Consider the following 27,445-nt stretch of genomic DNA (forward strand, 5'->3'; position numbering starts at 1 on the left):
TCAGAGGCCGCTGGACTTCAGAGACTCCTGTTTGTGCTCGAGCGTGAGCCTTTCGAAAAGATACTCGCCCAGCCCAGCCTGCGGACCAGCCAGCCTGCGGAGGTTGGTCAGGTGGTTGCCCATCTTCTTGATGAGTTTCAGCTGCTCCTCCAGGAAGCGGCTCTCCACGAAAAGATACTCGCCCAGCACAGCCTGCGGACCAGCCAGCCTGCGGAGGTTGGTCAGGTGGTTGCCCATCTTCTTGATGAGTTTCAGCTGCTCCTCCAGGAAGCGGCTCTCCAGGAAGTCACAGAGGTGAGAGTCTGCGCGGGCAGGACCCAGGGCGCGCAGATCCGATAGTGCCTGGTTCAGGTTCTTCTCCCTAAGAATGGCGGCTTGCACAGTGTCCTGGGTTTTACCCCACTCATCTTGAGAAGGCTTCCGCGCATCCTGGAAGAGGGCGCGCCCGCAGCACTTGTTTTGCATTTTCAAGAGTCGCTGGGCGCCCTCACACTTCTCTTCAGCCAGTTGGCGAAAAATGTGGCCCCCATTGTCCAGAGTCCCACTGTTGCTGTGGAAATAGAAGCTTAGAGAGAGGTAAGTGTCCACAGATGCATGTTGAACAGGCGGTGGATGGCGGCCTCCACCTCGATGGAATAATTCTGACGAACCTGGGAACTCGTGGTTGATCAGTGATAAGGAGCTAAGCTCCAAAAACGGTGTTGGCCTGTCCTGGAGGCTGAGGATAGCTGAGTGGCTGATTCCAAAGGTTGCGACAGGAAGAAATGTTGGAGTGTGGTCGGGGGCTGGAGCAAGGAGCGTCCCTGGGTCTGTTCATTCCAAACACTGTTGAAGCCAAAGACAGATCTGCAGGACTGCCGAGTGCACTGCCTCAAATAGGCTTTGATATAAATGAACAAGAAGTCCAAGCAAGGACAAAACTTACCCTTCCCCCCCACCAAAATAGCTGGTGATACTAGAATCTAGATCTGGGAAGGGCTTCTTCCATTACTTTAACATTCCAAGCCACTAGAGCAGTGGTTCTCAAAGTATGGTCACCTTGTAACCAAGCAGTACCCTATGGGGCCTTCCTAGGACAGACCCATCCTCCATAGCCTCTGCTGTAGTTCCTCTCTGAAGTCCTCAGACAATAGTATCTCAGGCATATTTCTTGAGTTTTCAGATGCTAAAAACCACCACCCAATGGAAGAAGTTAACTCTTTGATGATCATGAGCACACAGCCCCCAGACCTTCTGGCACCTAAGGATGGATAATGTTACCTGCCCTGTGGCCTCAACATCAGCCAGTCAGATGATTGTGCACGAGCTGATCACATTCCCTGGGACGTCCCTCCCTCACGTGGCCTTTAAAAATGCTTTGCTGAAATCCTTTGGAGATTTCAGGGTTTTTGGAACACGGGCCACCCCTCTCCTTGCTCGATCCTGCAATAAACCTTTCTCTGCCCCAGACTCCAACCTTTCGGTTTGTTTGGCCTCACTGTGCTTCAGACACACGAACGTGCATTCGGTAACAACCTGACCAGCTTTACCAGCGTCCCCTGATAATGTGTCAGATATTCAAGTTTTAGGGCCCTGTCCCAGCCCTATGGAATCAGCAACTCTAGTGGGGCTCAGTGATCTCTGTTATAACTGGCCCTCCAGATGATTTTTATTCACCTTAAAGTTTGAAAATATCTGCATTGTCAGCTGCCAAAGCGTCCACCAGCAGGTGAAGGGGAGAGACGCCTGGAAAAGATAGGGAGTAGCCAAGGCAAGTAGAGCAGCATTTGCCGTGGTAGTAATGGAGAATGCCTTTTCTCCACTGGTTGGCACAGACGAGTATCTGGGGGCAGTGGCAGGGTTATTTAGGATGCTTTACATTTCAATGTAGAGTGACCTCTGTCCTGGTTTGCCAGGGACTTCCCCTGTGTGAGCACTTAAAATCTCATCCTGGCAAACCCCTTAGCCCTGGATTTGAAGAACTTAGGAAATCAGATGAAATTTAGGGGAAACATGATCTAGGTTTTGGGCAAGTCACAAGTGCTAATTAAAGCTAAGCAAGTATGGACAACATCTAGCCTTCTTTACCCCTTTGCAGGAAGGTAAATCTGATTGGGTGAAAGAACTTATTGTTAAGAAATCTTTGTAGAAACATCCCCTTCTGCTTAGTCCGCTGGTTCTCACTTCTGGCTAGACAATGGCATCGTCTGAGGAGATTTAAAATGATTTTATTGGTTTAGGATGACCAACTGTTGGTGTGAGGGTTTTTAAAAAGTGCTTCAGATGATTCTAATGTGCAGCCAAATTTAGGTGCCACTGCTTAAGCTTTTGAACCGCTGCTACATATTTTCACCTCATCTTCCTATGAGAATATCCAACTGTAGTTGGTTTGTTTTTTTTTCTTTTTCTTTTTTTAACTGTCTTATTATAAGATTTACTGTCTAAAATAAGATTGAATGTACAGAAAATCCTGCTAGTCCATCTGGTATAGCTGGATCCTTAGAATAATATCGTTAAGATATATACCATTTAAGTGTTGTGATTGGCCTTTTAAAAATGAACATATGCATTGAATTAGTACCATCTGTTTTGAAGCTGTCATGTTGGGTAGCTATACCTCTAATCTGCTGCCATTGCTAAATATCTGGACACCTCTTATTAGGAATTGCTTTTAAACATCTTTCGGGGTTAAAACCAAGATTGCTGTATTATTTGTACTGGGACCACAAAAACCTCACAAAGATCCCCCGCTGTACTTTCTACCCCCATGTCTAACCCTTGGCAACTTCTAATCTGTTCTCCATCTCCACAGTTTTGTTATTTTAAGAATAATATGTAAATATCATCATGAATTACTTCATCTTCGGAGATTGGCTTTTTAAAATTTTTCCCTCGGCATCATTCCCTTGAAGTTCATTTCAATTTTTGCATATATTAATAATTTGTTCCTTTTTGTTGCTCGGTAGTATTCTATCATAAGATTTTATCACAATTTGTTTCAACATTCATCCATTGAAAGACATTTGGGTAGTGGCCAGTTTTGGGCTGTTATAAATAAAACTGCTATGAACATTTATGTGTAAGTTGCTGTGGGAACTTAATGAAGTTTTTGTTTCTTTTGGACAAATGCTCAAGAGTACAATTACTGTGTTGTAGGGTGAATCTACTTTTAGGATTAAAAGAGACTGTCAAGCTGTTTCTCAGAGTGGCTAAACCATTTTATTTTCCCACCAGTGATGTGAGATCCTTTTTCTATGTACTCACCAGCATTTGATGTTGTCACTATACTTTAATTTTCGTTATTCTCTGATATCTCATTATGGTCTGAATTTGCATTTCCCTAATGGCTAATGATGTTGAGCATCTTTTCATGTGCTTCTTTGCCATGTGTATATTCTCTTCCATGAAATGTCTGTTCCTGTCTTCTGCCTATTTTCTAGTTGGGTTTTTTTAAGTTGTTTGGAGAGTTCTTTGTATATTATAGATACAAGTCATTTGTCTCATGTGGGATTTTCCAATATGTTTTCCCACTGTGTAATTTGAGTTTTCATCCACTTAAAATGATCTTCTATGAAGCATTTTTAACTCATTTTGATGAGATCCAATTTATCAATGTCTGCTTTTATTGATCATACTTTCGGTGTCAAGTCTAAGAATTATTCACGTAGTTCTAGATGCCAAAGATTTTCTCCTATTTTTTTTTCTAAAAGTGTCCTGCTTTTACATTGAAGATTATGATCCACTTTGATTTAATTTTTGTGTAAGGTGTGGAGGTTTAGTTTAAGGTTCATTTTTTGTTTGTTTGTTTTTGTCGAGGGATGTCCAACTGTTTCAGTACCATTTTTTGAAAAGTCTATTCTTCCTTGATAGCTTTCACACTGCTGTCAAGAACAAGTTAAATGTATTTATGTCAGTCTATTTCTGGGTTCTCTATTCCATTCCATTGATCTGTGTATCTAACCTCCATCATTACTGCAAAATCTTGAAATTGGGTAGATGAATTCCTCCCATTTTAATCTTCCTTTACAAATTGTTTTAGCTATTCTTCAGCCTCTTCTTACTATATAAATCTTAGAATAAGCTTGTCTATATACACAAAAACCTTGAGGGCATTTTAAGAGTAACTCTGTTAAGCCTCTTAACTTGGGGAGAATTGACATCTTTATTATGTTGTGTTTTCTAATCCATGAACAAGGTATGTCTCACTATTTGTTTGGGACTTTTACATTTTTCTTCATCAGCATTTTGTAATTTTCAGTATAGAGGACCTATAAATGTCTTATTGGGCTTATATTTAAGTATTTATTTAGGTCAGTTGTAAATGGCATCACATATTTTTATTTAAGCTTCTACACATTTGTTATTAATATATAATTTGATAAAACTATTGATTTGTACTCTAAAACATTTACAAACTAATATTATTTCTCAAGCTTTTTGTGGATTCCTTGGTATTTTCTCCATTTAGGTTATCATCTCCTCTTCAGATACCGTTTTACTTTTCCTTATTTAATATAATAGTATATATTACTGTTCAACATTCAGTAGGATATATTCCTTCCTATTCAACGTAGTAGGAATAGTCCTTTTATCTTTTAAATAAATGTTTTAAAAATTTAACTTTTAAATTTATGTATTTATTTATTTTTGCTTTACTTTCTTACTAGAACCTCCATTAATATATTTAATAAAAGTGGTGAGGGCAGATATCGGTGCCTTGTTTCTGATCTTACAGAGAAAGCATTCAGTCTTTCACAGTTAAATATAATGTCGGTATAGGTTGTTTGTAGACCCTCTTGATGAGTTTCAGTATGTTCCTTTTCTATTCCTAGTTTGCTTGGGGGTTTTTTTCTTCTTTTTAAAAAATTTTTAACTTTATTATTATTTTTTACAACTTTATTGGAGTATAATTTCTTCACAATGGTGTGTTAGTTTCTGTTTTATAACAAAGTGAATCAGTTATACATATACATATGTTCCCATATCTCTTCCCTCTTGCGTCTCCTTCCCACCCTCCCTATCCCACCCCTCCAGGCGGTCACAAAGCACCGATCTGATCTCCCTGTGCTATGCGGCTGCTTCCCACTAGCTATCTACCTTACGTTTGGTAGTGTATATATGTCCATGCCGCTCTTTCACTTTGTCACAGCTTACCCTTCCGCCTCCACATATCTTCAAGTCCATTCTCTAGTAGGTCTGTGTCTTTATTCCTGTCTTACCCCTATGTTCTTCATGACATTTTTTTTTCTTAAATTCCATATATATGTGTCAGCATACAGTATTTGTCTTTCTCTTTCTGACTTACTTCGCTCTGTATGACAGGCTCTAGGTCCATCCACCTCATTACAAATAGCTCAATTTCGTTTCTTTTTATGGCTGAGTAATATTCCATTGTATATATGTGCCACATCTTCTTTACCCATTCATCCGATGATGGACACTTAGGTTGTTTCCATCTCCGGGCTATTGTAAATAGGGCTGCTATGAACATTTCGGTACATGTCTCTTTTTGAATTATGGTTTTCTCAGGGTATATGCCCAGTAGTGGGATTGCTGGGTCATATGGTAGTTCTATTTGTAGTTTTTTAACGAACCTCCATACCGTTCTCCATAGTGGCTGTACCAATTCACATTCCCACCAGCAGTGCAAGAGTGTTCCCTTTTTTCCACACCCTCTCCAGCATTTATTGTTTCTAGATTTTTTGATGATGGCCATTCTGACTGGTGTGAGATGATATCTCATTGTAGTTTTGATTTGCATTTCTCTACTGAGTAAAGATGTTGAGCATCCTTTCATGTGTTTGTTGGCAGTCTGTATATCTTCTGTGGAGAAATGTCTATTTAGGTCTTCTGCCCATTTTTGGATTGGGTTATTTGTTTTTTTGTTATTGAGCTACATGAGCTGCTTATAAATTTTGGAGATTAATCCTTTGTCAGTTGCTTCATTTGCAAATATTTTCTCCCATTCTGAGGGTTGTCTTTTGGTCTTGTTTATGGTTTCCTTTGCTGTGCAAAAGCTTTTAAGTTTCATTAGGTCCCATTTGTTTATTTTTGTTTTTATTTCCATTTCTCTAGGAGGTGGGTCCAAAAGGATCTTGCTGTGATTTATGTCATAGAGTGTTCTGCCTATGTTTTCCTCTAAGAATTTGATAGTTTCTGGCCTTACATTTAGGTCTTTAATCCATTTTGAGCTTATTTTTGTGTATGGTGTTAGGGAGTGATCGAATCTCATACTTTTACATGTCCCTATCCAGTTTTCCCAGCACCACTTATTGAAGAGACTGTCCTTTCTCCACTGTACATTCCTGCCTCCTTTATCAAAGATAAGGTGACCATATGTCCGTGGGTTTATCTCTGGGCTTTCTATCCTGTTCCATTGATCTATCTTTCTGTTTTTGTGCCAGTACCATGCTGTCTTGATTACTGTAGCTTTGTAGTATAGTCTGAAGTCAGGGAGCCTGATTCCTCCAGCTCCATTTTTCGTCCTCAAGATTGCTTTGGCTATTCGGGGTCTTTTGTGTTTCCATACAAATTGTGAAATTTTTTGTTCTAGTTCTGTGAAAAATGCCAGTGGTAGTTTGATAGGGATTGCATTGAATCTGTAGATTGCTTTGGGTAGTAGAGTCATTTTCACAATGTTGATTCTTCCAATCCAAGAACATGGTACATCTCTCCATCTATTTGTATCATCTTTAATTTCTTTCATCAGTGTCTTATAATTTTCTGCATACAGGTCTTTTGTCTCCTTAGGTAGGTTTATTCCTAGAAATTTTATTGTTTTTGTTGCAGTGGTAAATGGGAGTGTTTCCTTGATTTCACTTTCAGCTTTTTCATCATTAGTATATAGGAATGCCAGAGATTTCTGTGCATTAATTTTGTATCCTGCAACTTTACCAAATTCATTGATTAACTCTAGTAGTTTTCTGGTAGCATCTTTAGGATTCTCTATGCATAGTATCATGTCATCTGCAAACAGTGACAGCTTTACTTCTTCTTTTCCAATTTGGATTCCTTTTATTTCCTTTTCTTCTCTGATTGCTGTGGCTATAACTTCCAAAACTATGTTGAATAAGAGTGGTGAGAGTGGGCAACCTTGTCTTCTTCCTGATCTTAGTGGAAATGGTTTCAGTTTTTCACCATTGAGGACGATGCTGGCTGTGGGTTTGTCATATATGGCCTTTATTATGTTGAGGAAAGTTCCCTCTATGCCTACTTTCTGCAGGGTTTTTATCATAAATGGGTGTTGAATTTTGTCGAAAGCTTTCTCTGCATCTATTGAGATGATCATATGGTTTTTCTCCTTCAATTTGTTAATATGGTGTATCACGTTGATTGATTTGCGTATATTGAAGAATCCTTGCATTCCTGGAATAAACCCCACTTGATCATGGTGTATGATCCTTTTAATGTGCTGTTGGATTCTGTTTGCTAGTATTTTGTTGAGGATTTTTGCATCTATGTTCATCAGTGATATTGGCCTGTAGTTTTCTTTCTTTGTGACATCCTTGTCTGGTTTTGGTATCAAGGTGATGGTGGCCTCGTAGAATGAGTTTGGGAGTGTTCCTCCCTCTGCTATATTTTGGAAGAGTTTCAGAAGGATAGGTGTTAGCTCTTCTCTAAATGCTTGATAGAATTCGCCTGTGAAGCCATCTGGTCCTGGGCTTTTGTTTGTTGGAAGATTTTTTATCACAGTTTCAATTTCAGTGCTTGTGATTGGTCTGTTCATATTTTCTATTTCTTCCTGATTCAGTCTTGGCAGGTTGTGCATTTCTAAGAATTTGTCCATTTCTTCCAGGTTGTCCATTTTATTGGCATAGAGTTGCTTGTAGTAATCTCTCCTGATCTTTTGTATTTCTGCAGTGTCAGTTGTTACTTCTCCTTTTTCATTTCTAATTCTATTGATTTGAGTCTTCTCCCTTTTTTTCTTGATGAGTCTGGCTAATGGTTTATCAATTTTGTTTATCTTCTCAAAGAACCAGCTTTTAGTTTTATTGATCTTTGCTATCGTTTCCTTCATTTCTTTTTCATTTATTTCTGATCTGATTTTTATGATTTCTTTCCTTCTGCTAACTTTGGGATGTTTTTGTTCTTCTTTCTGTAATTGCTTTAGGTGCAAGGTTAGGTTGTTTATTTGAGATGTTTCCTGTTTCTTAAGGTGGGATTGTATTGCTATAAACTTCCCTCTTAGAACTGCTTTTGCTGCATCCCATAGGTTTTGGGTCGTCGTGTCTCCATTGTCATTTGTTTCTAGGTATTTTTTAATTTCCTCTTTGATTTCTTCAGTGATCACTTTGTTATTGAGTAGTGTATTCTTTAGCCTCCATGCGTTTGTATTTTTTTACAACTCTTTTCCTGTAATTGATGTCTAGTCTCATAGCATTGAGGTCGGAAAAGATAGTTGATACAATTTCAATTCAAACAAAATTTTTTTTTAGCTAAGTAGTATTCCATTGTATATATATATATATCACATCTTCCTTACCCATTCATCTCTTAATAAACACTTAGCTTGCTTCGATATGTTGTCAATTGTAAATAATGCTGCCATGAACATTAGGGTGCATATATCTTTTCAAATTAATGTTTTTCGGTTTTATTTTTTTCGATATATATCCAGGAATGAAAATGCTGTGTCATATGGTAGTTCTAATTTTTTTTACAAGTTTATTGGAGTACAGTTGATTCACAATGGCGTATTAGTTTCTGCTTTATAACAAAGCGAATCAGTTATACATATACACCTGTTCCCATATCCCCTCCCTCTTGTGTCTCCCTCCCTCCCACCCTGGACCCCTCTTTACCGCTTCCCAGCAGGTGCACTGTCCTCTCCCTGCTGGACTCTCCCTCTCCCTCCCATTCCTCTTCCACGGCCTGGTGGGAGAGTGGGGAGAGGGACAAGGAAACTTAGGGGAAGCAGCAACGTTTCAGCCTTATAAGAGTGAGATAATGGCTTCCGTGGTGGTGCAGTGGTTGAGAGTCCACCTGCCGATGCAGGGGACACGGGTTGGTACCCCGGTTTGGGAAGATCCCACATGCCGCGGAGTGGCTGGGCCCATGAGCCATGGCCGCTGAGCCTGCGCGTCCGGAGCCTGTCCTCCGCAACGGGAGAGGCCACAACCGTGAGAGGCCCGCGTACCCCCCCCAAAAAAAAATAAATAAAGAGTGAGATAAGTATGTAAAAAAAGATCCCAGGTACATCGACTCAGTGGATTAAAAAGTTACGTTAAAACACGCAATTTGGCAAAGCTCTTTGGCTGAATGTTTACTGACACTGTGTTCAGAATTCTGTACTGGGGGAGTACACGTCCGCTCCCCTCAGGCACCTTTGAGTCCAAGAGCCATTTGGAGAAGCTAAAATCATAGAAAACTACAGGTGCTCACGCACCCTTCAAAGGGTGTCTACAAACACACACACACACACACACACACACACACACACACAAAGGGCACCTTTGGATGTCACAAAGTCCATGGATTATCCAAAGCCTGCCCCTTGATTCCAGTTAAGAAGTTCTAGTCTACTTATCAAAATCTTGAGAATGTGGTATCACTGTTGACCCAGAGATTTCACTACCTGAATAAAAATGTCACATGTACAAAATACTAAATGGAAAAAACTCCAGTTCAACACAGATTATTTTTCTGAATAAAAATGTCACATGCACAAAAAGACTAAATGGAAAAATTTCCAATTCCAGACAGGTTATTTTTCTATGAGGGTAGGAAGTATATGGTAGCCGAGATGCAGAGAAGAAAATAGCCAACTCAGGGTCATGCAGTGTCACTGGAAGCTTCTTCTGAACCTCCCAACTCGTACTTCCACTCCTCCCCTTGGGGTCTGAGTCTTGCTTTTTTTCTTGGGTTTCCCTGGTGGCACAGTGGTCAAGAATCCGCCTGCCGATGCAGGGGACACAGGTTCGAGCCCTGGTCCGGGAAGATCCCACATACCGCGGAGCACCTAACGCCCGTGCGCCACAACTACTGAGCCTGCAAGCCATAACTCCTCAGCCCGCGAGCCACAACTACTGAGCCCACGCGCCTAGGGCCCATGCTCTGCCGCAAAGAGAAGCCACCTCAATGAGAAGCCTGCACACTGCACCGAAGAGTAGCCCCCGCTCGCCGCGACTAGAGAAAGCCTGCGCCCAGCAACGAAGACCCAACGCAGCCGAAAATAAGTAAAACAAAAATCTTAAGGAAGGAAAACAAGAATTCTTATTGTTGTGCAACCATCCCGACCATGCATCTCCAGAATGTTTTCATCCTGTCCAAGTGAAACTCTGTCCCCATTAAACACTGACTCCCCACCCCCCTCCCAGCCCCTGACACCCACCACTCCACTTTCTGTCTCTATGAATTTGACCCATCTGGGGACCTCACAGAAGTGGAATCATGTAACATTTGTCCATTTGTATCTGACTTATCCACTTAGCTTAATGTCTTCGCGTGTCATCTGTGTGGTAGCCTGTGTCAAAATTTCCTTCCTAGACCCCAAAGCCAGTGTGGACAGTACACAGTGAGTGAGAAGGAAATAAAACCGTGGGTCTGAAGAAGTTCAGATGTTTGCCAAGTGCAGTGGGAAAGCAGTGAATGAGAGGTGTCCTGATCCAGTTTGCACTGAAAGAGGAACAATTGATTTTGGCTGCTGCATAAATGGATGGGGTGGGGATTCAGTAAGAGTGGAAGTCGGGAGACCCAGGTAAGGTTAGGAATTTGGCGTGGTAGTCCAGGAAGACGATGTCTGAGAAGATGGAGAGAAGTAAACAGGTTCTCTATATTTGGAGGGAGAATCAGCAGGGCTCATCGGGGGATCAGATTGCGGGGAGGTAGCGGGGCGCTATTCTGTTTACTCTGTGTGCACGTGTGTGCTTATGCCTCTACTGCTGAGACTTATTTGTTTCTACAAAGAAACACTAACCTTTCCTCTTAAAAGTGGAATTGTTAAATTTTCACTGTTCATACAAAGAAATGTCAATCTTTGAAAAATACATAAATGGTCTTTGTATCAATTAGAAACGTTCCTTCCTGTTTGTGGGTGAATAATATCTGTTGTGTGAATATACACACTACATTTTCTTGATCCATTCATCTGTCAGTGAACACTTGGTTTGTTTCCACAGTTTGGCTCTGAATCTTGCTTTTGAATTATTGTTTGGACTTTGATGAGAAGTATCTCTGTTGTTCAGGATGTGCCCAGAGGTTTATTCTGTCTTCTGATCACTTCCATATTTCTAATTAGCCCAAGCAATGCATACGTAGAGTCAAATCAGTTCATCCAAGGTGCAGGGACTGAGTGTCTCTTTGGTTTGCACTCGTGGACTTTCTGAGATGTTCTAGGTCTCAGAGGCCGTGCAAAGAGTGTCTGAGGTCCTCCAGAGCTGCCACAGCCTGGCTCTCCTCAGGGTCTGCACTGCTGGGAAAAGCACTGCTGCTTGAGGACCTGTGTCCCTCTGCTGTAGACGTTGCATTGTTAGGAGGCAAATGAATTCAGATTTGCGTTCATCATGCTTTCAACCATCACAGCTGATTGGGTCCTTGTATAACAAAACAGAAGTTCACTCTCCCTCTTGGCTAACAGGCTTTCAAATATTAGAAGGTTGGTATTCTGTCCCCATGAAAATTTCTCTTGTATACTGTGAAATACGCTGATTGCTTTATCTAGTCTTCAGATCTGGATTTGCATAATCCCACCCCACCGCACCTTGTCCAAATGTGCAACAGTCGGGTGGGACCCATCTTAAGATGTGTTGGTATGTTGTCCAAAAATGGCATAAGCAGCCCAGATTGAATGTGATGTTGTAAGTGAGCAGGACCTTGTGGGGCCTTCCTGGGACGGATTCTCCCCATGTCTTCTGCCTGCTTCTCGTCTTTAGAAAATTTTAGCCTCCTAGCCTTCCGTGAGTTGGAAACAAACAATTTAATCAGAGAAGGGAGAAAGTGCCAAAAGAAAGGAAAAGAGTCCCCAAAGACCAAATAATACTAGCCGTTAAACAAAGTCAAGGACCTTTAGTTCCTCCTCAAGGGCTGTAGATACTGTTCTGAGCCACGTCCTTGGAGCTGTTTTGCAGAGACTGAAGCCCCCAGCAGGGGGGAGGAAGGTAACTGCATGCTGCCCACAAGCACGTAGACCCCAGAGCAGCTGGAAGCAGCCGGTTGATGATGTTGACCTCAGATTACCTCACCACCAACCAATCGGAAGAATGTCCACAAGCTGACCACACACCCCTCAACCTCCTCTCCCTCACCCCACTCGTTTGTAATTCACTTTAAACATTTTTTAAATTTTATATTGGGAGTATAGTTGATTTACAGTGTTGTGTTAGTTTCCGGTGTACAGCAAAGTGATTCAGTTATATGGACACAGATATCTATTCTTTTTCAGATTGTTTTCCCATTTAGGTTATTACCGAATTTTGCTTTTTTTTCGTGGTGCTGTGTGGCTTGTAGGATCTCAGTTCCCTGACCAGGGATTGAACCCGGGCCACGGCCGTGAAAGACCAGAATCCTAACCTCTGGGCCACCAGGGAACTCCCTAGGTTACTACAGAATATTGAGTAGAGATCCCTGTGCTCTACAGGAGGTCCTTGTTGATTTCCTGTTTTATATATAGTTGTGTGCATATGTTAGCCCCAACCTCCTGATCTATCCCTCTCCCCCACCTTTTCCCTTTGGTAAACATAAGTTTTTTTTCTATGTCTGTGAGTCTGTTTCCGTTTTGTTCAGAAGTTCATTCGTATCACTGTTTTAGATTCCACACAGGAGTGATAGCGTATGGTATTTGTCTTTGTCTGACATCCTTCACTTAGTCTGATAATCTCTAGATCCATCCATGTTGCTGCACATGGCATAATCTCATTCTTTTTTATGGCTGAGTAGTATTCCATCACACATATGTACCACATCTTCCCTATCCATTCCTCTGTCGATGGACATTTAAGTTGCTTCCACGTCTTGGCTATTGTCAATCGTACTGCTATACATATTGGGGTGCGTGTGTCTTCTTGAATTATGGTTTTCTCTGGGTATATGCCCAGGAGTGGGATTGCTGGGTCCTACGGTAGCTCTAGCTTTAGTGTTTTGAGGAGCCTCCACACTGTTCTGCATAGCGGCAGCACCAGTGTACATTCCCACCAACAGCCTCACCCCATCTGTAAACACCTTTCCCTGAAAGCCACGGGGGAGTGGGGGCCTTTTGAGCCCTAGATACCTGGACCCCTTGCTTGTTGCCCCGCCGTAAACGCGGCACTTTCCTTCACCGTGACCCGTGTCCGTAGATGGGCTTTAGTGCGTGCGGGCGAGTGGACCCAAGTGTGGTTCCGTAACAGCGTGTTTGGAGATCAGCAGAACTGTCGCCTCTCCTCCTCTCTCTTCCTCCTGCGGATGCAGTTTAATACAACAACGGCTGTAGCTCTAGTGCAGAAATATCAGTGGGGTGAAGCAGAAGGGCTTTGTCAATACAATCCTTTGGGCATGAGAGTCCCGTGGAGAAAATATTCCAACACAGATGCCTGGACCCAGCCTCACAGATTCTAATTCCACAGCACTGAGCCAGGGCCTAATTTTAACCTTCTCAATGGACATGCTTCTGATGTGGAAATGACTGGGTGGGATGTGCCACCCAGGCTGGTGCAGTAGGGGGTCTTCAAGGCATCGTTGAATGCAATAAGCAGGAGGGAGGTGAGCCGTGACCTGGATTTCAACCAGGCAGCCTCTGGCAGGGCTGTGGCCGGGCCATGGGTCCACAGCTGAGCAGACGTCTGTGTCAGCCTGCAGTCCTCCTGCCAACGGGTCCGTGACAAGCCCTCCAGCGGCCTGGTGCTGCTGCGGATGAGCAGCCCTGGGATCGGAGTTCAGCCCAGGCACCTACCTGCTACATACATAGTGCATGTGCTTGTGAGGAAACCGCCCTCTCCACCAGGAAGCCTGGAGCACATCCTCCCGTACAGCCCTCAGAGGGGACCAACCCTGCTGACACCTTGATCTCAGACTTGCAGCCTGCGTAAATGTCGGACAGTGCATTTGTGTTGCTTAAGCCCGCCAGTGTGTCGTATTTTGTGACGCAGCCCAAGTAAACTGCTACGACGTGTATTTTGAATAAGAAGGAATTCACATGAGGCGGTCACTTTCCTGCTTCCCCTGCCTTTATTTTTTTATTTTTATTTGTAAAAAATTATTTATCTCTCTTAGGCTGCATCGTGTCTAATTGCAGCACGCGGGCTTAATTGCCCCGTGGCGTGTGGGATCTTAGCTCCCGGACCAGCGTTCCCAGGCTTTGAACCCACGTACCCTGTATTAGAAGGCGGATTCTTTACCACTGGAACACCAGGGAAGTCCCTCCCCTGCCTTTAAATTAAGACGTGTCGCTGAGCTTCAAAGAAGAGCCTGTCCTTTTCTGTTAGATTACAAACTTGAGTTTTCTTCTTAAACAGTGCGTTTCCTGGTTGTGGTAGATGTGTTAGTGTTGAAAAAAATGGTTGAGAGACTTTAAGAGGAAAATGATTTTACAAATCCTGAAGATGGGTGCCAGTTATCTTGATAAAATTGGTATGTTAAGAGACCCAAAATAAACAGGAGAAAACACAGGCAACTACTTAGGAAATGCAGGATGGGAAAGGCTTCTTCAAGTACAGTGTCCAAGCTGATGAAAAGTATGAAGTGAAAGTGAAAGATTTGAACACAAAATATCTTTTTAAGTGTCTGTATAACAGAATGTGAGAGTAAAAAATTAAGTTAAAAAGAGAAAGAACAGGGATTGACAGATACACACTTTTATATGTAAAACAGATAAACAGTAAGGACCTACTGTATAGCCCAGGGAACTATGTTCAATATCTTGTAATAACCCATAATGGAAAAAAGAACCTGAAAAAGAATACATATATTCTTACATAAATACATGTAACTGAGTCACTTTGCTGTACACCTGAAATATTGTAAACGAAGTATACTTCAATAAAAATAGATAAGTGACAAAGTAGGGAAAATATCTGTATTTAATAGAAATGCAGATACAAAAAGAGAAAGCTTTATATTGTAAATCTCCATATATATGAAGAGATCTTAATGAAAGCAAACTAAAAGGTGGCCATTGCTGCTTCTGGTCAAGGTGAAATCGCAGGGTCCAGGTTTACCCTCCTAGCTTCAACAACTTTAAAAAGGGGGAAATGTATGAAATGACAGTTTTTCGCCTTTTGGAGAGAGGGGTGAGTCGTGAGAGACATCAGCTCACTGCTGGACATCCTGTTCATTGGGATGACTCTGTACTTCTTATTCCCTTTTTTAGAGCATTTCCTCAAGACAGCTTGTAATAGAAAGACTTCCAGAGAGTGTCCAGGGCAGGGGGCTGGGGAGCCCAGCATGTCTCTGGGCTGGAGGGATAGAGTGAGGTGTGGAGGTGGGCACAGCAGCTGGGGTTCACAGGCCACCCCAGTCTTCTGCTGAGACACGGTCAGTGCACGTGGGTGAGGTGAGAACTGGAGGCCTGGTGGCGTGCTCATGGGCGCACTGCCCTTCCAAGGCGCTTCCCAGCAAGGTACTCCGTGTAGCTGATGTCCTTACGTGGTGAACTTGGAAAATGCGAGAAATGCGCCCTGGAGGTTTGCCAGGCTCAGGCTCAGAGGAGGTGTGGTCGCTGTCGTTCCCACACAAGCAGCATTTCATCGGTGAGAATTCAGGCAGAGGCCACAGTCAGCAGCAGCAAGAACTGGAAAAGACCATTCGTGGCTCTAAGCAGCCACTTCCAAGAGCAGTTTTGGAGAAGCACACATTTTGTGCAGGATTCATTTAATGTGGCAGTTCAGCTGGGGAAATCAGGAATGGGTTAGGTGCTTATTCATTTGCATGAATCATCACTTCTTATTTCCGTTTTTAGAGGATTTCCTCAAGACGCTTGTAATAGAAATACTTCCTCTGTCCCTTTCGTAAGTATCTAAATCTTTTTAAAAGCTAAATCAGTCTCTTGCCAGCATTACAACCCAGGAATGTTTATGTTAAGGACCTGAGAGCTATCTTCTTTATCTCTCTGTCACCAGGGGAGTTTAGGCTAGGTGTTAGGCACTTTCCTCTGAGCTATAAGTACGTGCTTGTCCTAGAGATAGGAGAAGTTGTCTTTCTCCTTTGGATAAAGGGTATTAACTAGCATGGACAACCACCGAGATGACCAGGTGAATTTAGGATGTACTCTGAAAGAATGTATGCCATTTTTATGGTGGTGTCAAGTCTATTCCCATGAGGCAAGTTCCCGTTTATCTTGAGAACCTGTATGCAACAGATTTTATCTGCTGAGCTATAAAAAAAAAAGGTGAGGTTGATTTCATTTGCACAAACATTAGTGGTTCACCTGTGGGTGCACAGCACAGTCTGGTTTAATGGTTATTCAACAGTAAAACCGTTTTCTTTATCTCTACATTTGTGGAGAGGATTTTCTCGGTTGGCGAGAGATTTTTTATTTTTATTTTGTGTGTTCGTTAATTAATTAATTAATGAGACTGTGCTGCACAGCGTGCGGGATCTTAGTTCCCCAACCAGGAATCAAACACGTGCCCCCTGCAGTGGAAACTAAGAGTCTTCACCACTGGACCACCAGGGAAGTCCCTGGAGATTTTATTTTTAACTTTTCCCCTAGCAGCTTTTAAGGAACAGTTGGCCAAGAACACAGTTATATTATTTCACCCCCAGTGATAAATAGTGATAAATCATTACCCTTCTGATTCCATTTTTGAAAAATGATATTTTTACCTAACATAAACAGCATCCTGTATAAGAGGTAAGATCCCAGGTATCTGTTTTCTGTTTTCGGTTTGTGTGTACGTTCTGATTTTCGTACAGTTTTTAATGCATTGGTTGTGTAATCTAAACAGCTACAGTTTCTATTTTCTTTTCCTTCCGTGGGCAATATTAGTTTGTGTCATGGCTGGGCATTTATTGTATTCTAGGATTTGAATGAAAGTTGTAGCGTTTCAGTTAAGCGAACATGATACCCTCCTTCCCCTCTCCTGGTGGTGGGGGAATCTCAGATGTAACCCGAAATGTCCCAGGGCCGGGAAAGGACCAGGGACCCTGGAGACCATCACACAGCCCCCACTTGAGGCCACACCTTTCCTTGATCCCTAACAGGAGTGAAGACAAATGGGCAATGGAGTCCCTGGTCCAGGCGGCACAGCCTCGCAGCACAGCAGCACTTGAGCGCCAGATGAGAAGGAGACATTTCATACGTTCACTATCTTGACGGCACGGAGACTTCTGGGAGGCTTCTGGAGTCCGGGTACTTGTCCCGTGCTCCTGGCGGGCTTTGGCAGGCGGACTTCGGGCGTCCGCCTGCGCAGGTGCGCCTCATGATTTGTGCGTGTTGGCGCACGCGCACCGTCGCCGCCCCGCCCTCGCTTCCTGTGCGGGCCCAGGTCGTCGCTGGCCGTCGTTCCCCCGTCTTGGCCTCTTGCGGGCGAGCATTTCGGGGGCCTGCGGGGCGGTACGCTGTCCGGGCCGGCCGGCAGCCCGCGGGAGCGGGCTGTGCGGGCGAGGGTTCGCGTGGGCCGGGTGGAGGCTGGAACTGTGACCTCCGAGCTCGAACCGCGGAGCCCGCGTTTGGGCCGGAGTGGCCGGGCGGCCGGCAGCGGTGCAGTGCCCGACCATGTGCAGCGCGGGGCCAAGCGAGGTCCCGGGAGGGACGTGGGCCCAGAGCCGGCTCCTCTGGCCCAGTGGTCTCGGGAGGCGGAGCGGAGGGACCCCGAGAGAGGAGTGCGCCCGAGGAGCAGCCCCCGGACCGGAGCCTCGGGAGCCCGGGGCCGGTGAGCGAGTCCCGACGGGGTAGGTGTTGCGTCTGCAGGCCTGTAGTTGGTTGTGGAGCCTGCGGCCCTTGAAGAGCAGAGCTTGGGGTAGCCCGCCCCGGGCCCCGCGGTAGAGCCACCTGGAGGGTTTGACCGCTTCCCGGAGGTGGAGGGGCCGGGCTGGAGGACAGGGCTGGCTGCTCCGGATGGGGCTCCCCTGGGACTTGTGAGCTCTGGGTGTCCTGGGGGAGCAGGGTCCACAGGCTCGGCCGGGACGTGCCGCGTCCTCCCCTCCGTCCAACCCCGATCCTCCTCCTCGTCCTCCCCCTCCTGTCGCCGTCTCGGCATCTCGCACGTGTGTCTCAAGGCGCGTCAGCACCTTGGTTGTGTAATGTAAGCGTCCGCCGCCCCCCTGGGTTGTGCCCTGTGGAGTCGCACAGTGTAATCGGTGCAGGATGAGTCTGCAGGGCTTCTGTCCTGCTGCCTCGGGTGAGGAAGGAAGCGATGGGGCCTGAGAAGGGAGATGACTTGTCCTAGACCCTCACCGGGTGTGCACGTGGGGTCGCTCACAGGACTCCAAACTCCTAGGGCAGGTGTTCTGTCCACTTAAAGTCAGCTTTAATAAAAGATGTTTTCGAGCGTCGCACTTAAGTTTGTAAAGTTTGTACAAATCATTGCAAGACTGAAACGCACCTGAGTGTGTCCCTTTATTCTGGGTATCCTGTGGATGTTGTGATCTAAGTTGTTAACAGACTGAGAAGAGATAAACTATAAGCGTTTTTTAATTTCATATTTAATGACGGAGGTTTATTTTAATAGGATTCAATGTACACTCGCTATGGAAAAATAAAGTATCCCCTCAGGTACCAGAGTCACGTGGGAGTTACAGACCTGAGGGTGGTTGCTCCCTCCTTATTCTCACAGGCCCTTCTGAAGGTGAAAGGACGGGTCTCCCACAGGTGTCTCTTGTGGAGCGCAGGGCGGGTGCTCGTGCACCCCGAGCCGCTTCAGTCGTAGCTTCACTGCCTGCGTTTTCCTTCTCCAGGTCCGCCTCCACTGTCACAGTCCTGCACGTTGTTCCAAGAGCAGCGGAAAATGAGTCAGCCTCTGGTGAGTTTTGCTGTTTACGTTTTTACCTGCTGCTGTTCTTTTGTGATAACACCTTGGGAGGCGAATAGTTCAAAAGTTAAAATGGGAAAGTAGGAGTAGGTAAAAGATGTGGTTAGACAAAGTGTAGAGGAGCAGGTCAGCACCAAGTGTTTCTGGCAAGTTCTACGTGTAGATCCCACGATCCTCTTAGAGCCACAGTACAAGCCTCGTGTTCTTGACGTTTGTGGCAGAACACCATCCCTTGCTTGACTTATATGGTCCTGCCAAATCACTTTTGTTCTCGAGCGTTAAAAGGTTTCCCTGAGGATCCCGCTGTAGGCCGCGAGCCTTCCTGAGCAACAGCCCCTAACGTGTTGACGTTGGTGCCTTCCTTGTGCTTCCTGTAAGCCGAGAGCGTGCTGTCCAGGGAGCACTCAGTGCATATAGGTTGTCTGTTCAGTAGAACACCGTTGTCACATAGGTACATTGTTTTCAGTGCTCAGTCGAGGGATGCAATGAGGATCATCTGGAAGAACAGCCTTGTCACCCTTCCAGTAAACTGCGCTCTTTGTCTCTTACAATCTCAGAGGATCGCGCTACACACCATGCAGTGAGGTCTCTGGCAAACATTCTTGTTTCCCAGCTGAATTGTCTCGTGCAGCCTGCGGTCTTGGTTCTGCCCCTCCACGGAACCTGATCCGGTTGAGGTGACCTGGCATCCAGCATACAAAGCAGTGGAGATTTGCCAGTCGTCACCTCAGACCACTGTCGCCTTGCCATCCGCAGAGTCTGCGCTGTTGGTTTCTGTGACAGATCTCTCCTTGCTGTCTTCCTGACTGACTCTGTCTTCCGCCCTCTGTGTGTGTTGTCGTTTCACCCTTGGTCCATGACTCTCCACCCCGTCTGATCTCACCCTCTGGTGCTTTTCACCTCCAGCTCTGTCAGTTCTCCCACCTGGACCAGACAGATGCCTCCGTCCAGCCACTTGCCATCATCTCTATGGAGTTTGTCCAAAGGGCACCTCGGATGACTAGATCCAGTAGATCCAGAAATGATTATTTACAGCTCCCCTGCCCCTTGCCTTGTCCTGTTGTCTCTGGCGGCTCATCGTTGCATCATCCAGCCTGTCGCCTGCCCAGAAAAATGAGTTCATTCTAAAGTCCTTCTCCATCCTCTGTTACCACGTTGTAGTGTGAGGCTTGTTAATGTCGTCTTCTGGATGGTTTTTATTCGTTCTCCTTCATCCCATACTTGCTACAATTAAAACAGCTTATCTGTTCGTTTCTGTAGTTACAGAAACTTCTTTTCTGTGCCGCTACCTCTTTCCTCCAGCAGCTCAAGTGTATTCTCCACGCTGAGTATTTCTCCTAAAATATTAATCACAGCGTTTTGTCTGCATGTGGGAAGCACTTTAGAGGTTCCCTGGGTGACTGGACAAACGAGGTTGCCGTTCCGCGGAGCCAATAACCATCGAGCCCAGCACTGGGGGGAGGTCCTAACTCGCCGATGATGCGTTTGGATGGATCTGTGGGGTAAAATCCTGATCGGAGAGGCTTAGGAGAGAGGAGTGGGAGAACTGGGTTTGTTCTGGTCCCAACTTTTTCAAGACATTTTGCTGTGACGGGGAAAATAGCAACTGGACAGTAGCTGGGGTAGGAGCTGAGGTCCGGGGAGGATGTTGTGTTGTGTTGTGTTGTATTGTGATGGGAGAAATAACAGTGGGAATGATCCAGTAGATGCGTGTGGGGGAGGGGAGAGCTGCTGCCCGTGGTCCTGGAGTGGGGAGGGGATGGCTGAGCAGGGTTGCAGGTGGGGAAGCCCTCCGATGGCTTCTGTGTTCTCAGGGAAGCAGCTCCTCAGCTGAGGGTGAGGGTGAGGTTGGGGGGTTGAGGGGAGAGCAGAGCTCTGGGGCCCAGCTCCATCGTGACCATCAGCACACACAGTGCATCCAGCTGGGAAGACTGTACTTGCCTTCCCTGCCTGAAAAGCCATCTCCTTTCTTAAATGTGGGAGTAATTACTCTTTGGGGAGCCTATGTAACTACATGGGTGCTTCTCAGCTCAAAACGAATTGAGTGCCAGTTCTGGCCACAGACATTTTCTGCTCTGCTGATGGAAGGGTCCCCAGAGGAAGTGTCCTGCTTGCCTGGCTCTTGGCCTCGAGGACCCTTCACACCATCTAGTGTTGTGTCTTTTATCTTTGACATAAGCATCAAATGTCTTCAGGTTGTGCATGTGATCTTAAGAAGCAATTCCCTGCTTCCAGGAGCTTCTGTTCTCCTCGGGAAAGGCACTTCACAGACGTAATTACGGGAGAGGACGGGAATCCTGCCCGTCGATACGTAGGGAACTCCAGAGTGCTGACAAAGCAGAGCCTGCTTTTATTTATTTATTTATTTATTCATTCATTTAAATTTTTTATTTGTTTACTATTTAACTTATTCAGTTTTGGCTGCGTTGGGTCTCTGTTGCTGCGCGCGGGCTTTGTTCTCTAGTTGCGGCGAGCGGGCGCTACTCCTTGTGGCGGTGCGCGGGCTTCTCATTGCGGTGGCTTCTCTTATTGCGGAGCATGGCTTCTAGGCATGCGGGCTTCAGTAGTTGCGGGTCCCGGGCTCAGTAGTTGTGGTGCGCAGGCTCTAGAGTGCAGGCTCAGTAGTTGTGGCGCACGAGCTTAGTTGCTCCGCAGCACGTGGGATCTTCCCGGACCAGGGTTCCAACCCGTGTGCCCACCATTGGCAGGTGGATTCTTAACCAGTGTGCGACCAGGGAAGTCCGAGAGCCTGGTTTTAAATGCATTGTCAGAGCACGTGGCTCAGTGACTCGGGGAAGGGGGACGGCCCTCAAGTGCCCAGGACTTGGGTAGCTGCAGAGGTTGGCGAGGCTCTCAGAGCAGCGTGAGGTGGACTGGATGAGGCTCCTGAGGTGCTGGTAAGGACCTCCCTCCTTAGGATGTGGGCCTCCCGTCAGGAAGAGTGGGACGTGAAGGCAGGCAGACCCTGAGTTTGACTGAAGAGCCTCCCCTCTGTGCGGGTTTTGGTTTCTTCCTGTGGAGAAACTGAAACCTTGTAATTGGGACAGTGAGTCATCTGATCAAAAGATGTCATGTGTAGAGACTGTGGACGGCATGAAACGCGGGGTGGGGTGCGGTGGGTCAAGTCAGGGGGACTCTGGGCTCCAGCGCGGTGCCCGACAGGAAGGGGCGAGGCCGCGGCGTGTTCCCACTCATCCTAGGCCCCGGTAAGCAGTATGGACGTTCCCTTGGGGTTTTTCTGAATCGTGAATGAGGTTGAGAGTATTGTCACGTGCTTAGAAGCCGTTTCTTCTTTTTAATTGGTGGACAGTCTTTAGCGCAGCTTTAGGGTTATAGGAGAATCAGAATCGAGCAGACAGCGCTTTCCTATACCCGTTCCTCTGGGTTCCCTCCCTTGGTAACGTCTCTGGCCTGTGTGGTGCGTCCTCTCAGTGATGGATCGGCATTGACACCTAATTCTCCCCTGGAGTCTGTAGTTTATATTAAGGCTCACTCTCTGTGTCCTACTGTTCAGGTTTGGACAGGTGTGATGACCTGCAGCCACCACTGCAGTGCCACCCAGAACCATTTCACTGCCCGAAACATCCCTGGGGGCCACCTTCCCTACCAGTGCCCTACCAGAACATCCTACCAGTGCCCCCAAGCCCCTGACAGCTGCTGGTCTTGTTACTGTCTGTGTTTTTTTGCCCTTTTGAGAATGTCACGTAGTTGGAGTCCTTCATTCTGTGGTCTTTTCAGACTGGTGTCTTTCTGTTTTTATATGAAGGGCCTGTTCATGTCCACTGCCTGTCTTCCTGCCCCAATACTGTCTTGTTTTGTTTTGTTTTGTTCTGTTTTGTTTTCCTTGTCTTACTGCCTTTCAGAGTCGTCTTAAATGTTTCTAAATTTTTCCAGTTGGGGTCCTGTTAGTAAACATTGTTTTCCAAGGTTTATTGTCATTTTCCTGTATTTTCCCGCATTGCTATATAATTCATTACTTTTTTTTACTTTGAGAGGTTGAATACCATGCATTTCAAAAGTTTCTCAAAATCAGCACATTTGTGTGGATAAGATTCCTAGTTGAAGAGCACCCTCCTTGGTCAGTACTGGGGTGCAGCTTCTTTGCGGGGGGAGGAATGCATTGGTCTCCTGGTTCCCTTTCTGTTGGGTCTCAGTTCCCCTTGCTGGTTCTGGGCACTGCATCAGCCACTCTCCTGGGATAGGCCAGGCAGGTGGGGTCCTCACTTCCTGGCTCCAGAAGTTGTGTGTGTCTGAGAACACCTTTGTTTTTCCCTGAGGAGCAAGAGGACTCTTTTGGTTGGGGAGCGGCATCCTAGGACTGCGGCCCTTGGGCCCCCACTGTTCTGTGTCATTTGGGCCCCAGCCATGCGTGGGAGATCTCTGACACAGGGACGCAGCTGTTAAAGTCCTCTTGGGGTTGTGTCATTTACAGTCCTCTGAGGAATACTCCTTTTCTTTAATGAAATTCCAGTGCTTAAGCTTTCTAGTCACTCATGAAAGGAATCTCAGAAAGGAAAGGAGACCGGTCCTCTCTGCCCCCAAGCAGGGGAGTGAGCCGACACTGTTAACCTAACAGTGAGAAAGTGGCTTGTGGGAAATGTGTAACCAGTTCTGAGTTCTGTGATTACAAGGCTGTCTGTGGAATCTTACTGTACCAAGGGGTCTTTTAAGACACATACATCATGGGTTGTTCCCTTGTGTTTTGAAACTAACCTAAAACCCCTAAATATTTGCAGTTCTGATTGCTTTCTTAATTTGTTATCCAGGTTTCCCGAAATCCATTTTCTTAAAGTTGAAAGTGCGAGAAGAGTGCAATTTTCTCATCTTCCCTTTACATAAAAGTGAATGTGGTCAAGCCGCTTAACCCATCACCAAATAGAAAATCATCTGGAACGTTCACATTAATGCTCTTTTCAAGCAGGAACAGTGCGTATATTTTTATGCCCATTACCAGTGAAAACTATAATGTTTTCTTATTGTGCTGTTTTTTTCGCATCAGGCAAAATGACAAGCAATTAGAAAAGCCCCACAAATCACACATTTTGTGAAATTACAAATGCAAAACCGGAAAGTAGAATAAGGTGCGCGTGATTCTACTTAGGCATTAAAATTAGAGTAGTTCATGGTCTGATCCCTCACTCTCTTGCATTTGGTAGTAACTTTCAGTGTGTGAACGAGTGGGCCCCCAGTCTTCATCCGGGCAGCCACAGATGTGACCAGCGACACCTGAATGGAATATGCGCAGAGCTTCTGGAAGACTTGCTGTCGATTTCTGAGCCAGGCTTCTCGAGGCTGAGCCGAGGCAGTTCTGCACAGACGCTTGTCTGCCTTGGGCGGCAACCAACTCTTTCCCCCGGCCCCCCTCATCCCCCCACCTCGTGTGTCCTATCAGCAGCTGGGCACCCTCAGCCTAACCAGGCCAGCAAAGCCTGGGTCCCAGACATCTCTGCATCTGGAGCTGGGGGTCAGGTGACCTGGCATCTCAGGGGACCTTGCTAACAGGACCCATCCTGCCTCTTCGATTGTTCCACATAAAGAACTTTGATTTGCAGTCAATGTCAGGAGTTTGTTGCCATCTGAAACGGCCTCTGAGCTTGGCATGGTCTTTTCCTTAACCTCCTCCACACCATTCCTTAGTTACACTGTGGCACGTGGGGTCTCAGTGTCCTGACCAGGGATTGAACCCAAGTACCCTGCATTGTAAGGCAGATTCTTTAACCCTGGACCACCAGGGAAGTCCCTACCCTTATGTTTTAACAGTTTTGGAGGTCTTCACAGAGATCTTGGATGGATTCACCTAACATCACCAGGTAAACTTCGTTTCAAAAGTAGTGCACCTCATTCCTCAAAACTTTTAAAGTAGAACTAATTATAAGATCCAGAAATTCCACTTCTGTGTATTTTTTCGGAAGAAAACAAAAACACTAGTTCAAAAAGACACATGCACCCCTATGTTCATTGAGCATTATTTATAATAGCCAGTGTATAGCAGCAACCTAAGTGTCCATCCATAGATGAATGGATAAAGAAGATGTGTCATATATACATATATATTTATATGTATACGTATATATATATATATATACACATATATATGTATATGTATATATATATAACTGTACACACACACACAATGGACTATTAGCCAGAAAAAAAGAAAAGAAGAAGAAGAATGAGGGGCTTCCCTGTGGATGCAGTGGTTAAGAATCCGCCTGCCAGTGCAGGGGAAATGGGTTCAAGCCCTGGTCCGGGAAGATCCCACATGCCACGGAGCAGCTAAGCCCGTGTGCCACAACTATTGAGCCACGCTCTAGAGCCTGTGAGCCACAACTACTGAACCCACGTACCACAGCTACTGAAGCCCGCTCACCTAGAGCCCATGCTCTGCAACAAGCTAAGCAACCGCAATTAGAAGCCCATGCACCACAAGGAAGAGAAATCCCCGCTCGCTGCAACTAGAAAAGAGGCTGCATGCAGCAACAAAAACCCAATGCAGCCAAAAGTAAAATAAATAAATTTTTAAAAATTAAAAAAAAATGAAATCTTGCCATTCTGTGGCAACATGGATGGAGCTAGAGTGTATTATGCTAAGTGCAATATGTCAGACAGAGAAAGACAAATACCATATGATCTCATTTGTATGTGTACTCTAAAAAACAAAACAAATGAACTAATGTCACTAAACAGAAACAGACTCATAGATACAGAGAACAAACAGGTGGTTGCCAGAAGAGGGTAGGTGGATGAGTGAAATAGGTGAGGGAGATTAAGAGGAACAGATAAGCAGTTAGAAAATAAATGAGTCATGGGAATGAACTATACAGCATGGGCAATACAGTCAATAGCATTATAACTTTGTACGGTGACGGATGGTAACTAGACCATAACTAGAGTTAATCTTGGTGATCATTTTCTAATGTACAGAAATATTGATATTATGCACCTGGAACTAACATAGTGTAGTAGGTCAGTTACACTTGAATTAAACTTTTTTAATTCAAACGAAAACAATAGTGTGCCTCGTTAACTAGAGATGCTTAGTCATACAGCAGTTCTCTAGAACATATTCATCCTGTGTAACTGTAACTTTATACCCGTTGAACAACTCCCCATTCTCTCCTCCCCCACCCCTGACAATTTATGGGTGACTCTTTTAGATACCTCACCTCATATAAGTGGAAACACACAGTTTTGTCCTTCTGTGACTGACTTATTTCACCTATCATAATGTGTTCTGTTTATATCCCCGTTGTCACAACTGGTAGGATTTCCTTCTAATAGGAAAGTCTGAATAATATCCTATGTATATACCCCATTTTCTTTATCCATTTCTCTGTGGATGAAAATTTGCATTTTTTTCCTACCTTGGCTCTGGTGAATAATGCTGTAATGACTATAGAGGTGCATGTATCTCTTCTAGATATTGATTTCCTTTTCTTTGAATATACAGGCTATATTATATTGTATTATATTCTATTACATTATATTCTATTATAGTTATTGTGCTTCCCGGATCTTGTGTTTTTCACAAATTGAAGGTTTGCAGCAACTCTTTGTTGAGCAAGTCTGTTGGCACTGTATTTCCAACAGTAGTTGCTCACTTCTTGTCTTTGGGTCATATTTTAGTAATTCTCACACTATTTCAAACCCTCCATCAGCAAAAAGGTTACTACTCGCCGAAGGCTCAGATGATGGTTAGCATTTTTTAGCAGTAAAGTATTTTTAATTTTCTTTTTGTTTCAGCTGTGCTGCACACCACATCACGTGGGATCTCAGTTCCCCGACCAGGGATCAAACCTGCGCCCCCTGTAGGAAGGCGGATTCTTAACCACTGGACCACCAGGGAAGTCCCTAAAGTATGTTTTTTAACATCTTTATTGGAGTATAATTGCTTTACAGCGTTGTGTTACTTTCTGCTGTATAACAAAGTGAATCAGTTGTATGTATACCTATATCCCCATATCCCCTCCATCTTGCGTCTCCCTCCCACCCTCCCTTTCCCACCCCTCTAGGTGGACACAAAGCACTGAGCTGATCTCCCTGTGCTATGCGGCTGCTTCCCACTAGCTATCGGTTTTACATTTGGTAGTGTACACGTGTCCATGCCACTGTCTCGCTTCGTCCCAGCTTACCCTTCCCCCTCCCCGTGTCCTCAAGTGAATTCTCTATGTCTGCGTCTTTATTCCTGTCCTGCCACTAGGTTCATCAGAACCACTTTTTTTTTCCTTTGGTTTCCATCTCGCTTCGTCCCAGCTTACCCTTCCCCCTCCCTGTGTCCTCAAGTGCATTCTCTACGTCTGCATCTTTATTCCTGTCCTGCCACTAGGTTCATCAGAACCACTTTTTTTCCTTTGGATTCCATAAATATGTGTTAGCATACGGTATTTGTTTATCTCTTTCTGAGTTACTTCACTCTGTTTCACAGACTCTAGGTCCATCCACCTCACTACAAATAGTTCAATTTCGTTTGTTTTTATGGCTCAGTCAAATTCCATGGTATATATGTGCCCCATCTTCCTTATCCATTCATCTGTCAGTGGACGCTTAAGTTGCTTCCATGTCCTGGCTATTGTAAATAGTGCTGC

At 45.0% G+C, this 27,445-nt stretch overlaps 1 protein-coding gene and 1 pseudogene across 2 annotated transcripts in view; one reads left to right on the forward strand and one right to left on the reverse strand.

Annotated features, from left to right (window-relative positions):
• On the reverse strand, window positions 1-17,311 carry LOC308610765 (ferritin light chain-like; annotated as a pseudogene). The gene is made up of 2 exons: window positions 17,307-17,311; window positions 1-657 (listed from the first exon to the last, which is right to left on the reverse strand). The product of its transcript is annotated as a ferritin light chain-like (transcript).
• Window positions 17,310-27,445, forward strand: part of LOC308610766 (uncharacterized protein) — a gene marked incomplete at its 5' end in the record, with an annotated part of 17,513 nt that continues 7,377 nt past the window's right edge. Inside the window, 2 exons of the mRNA XM_081259779.1 lie at window positions 17,310-17,781; window positions 18,787-18,851. Of these exons, the coding sequence (XP_081115905.1) occupies window positions 17,310-17,781; window positions 18,787-18,851 (537 nt within the window). The remainder of the gene's footprint in view (window positions 17,782-18,786; window positions 18,852-27,445) is intronic.

This window comes from Mesoplodon bidens (genome assembly GCF_964165515.1).
Source record: "Mesoplodon bidens genome assembly, contig: HAP1_SCAFFOLD_178, whole genome shotgun sequence".
NCBI classification, from domain to species: domain Eukaryota; kingdom Metazoa; phylum Chordata; class Mammalia; order Artiodactyla; family Ziphiidae; genus Mesoplodon; species Mesoplodon bidens.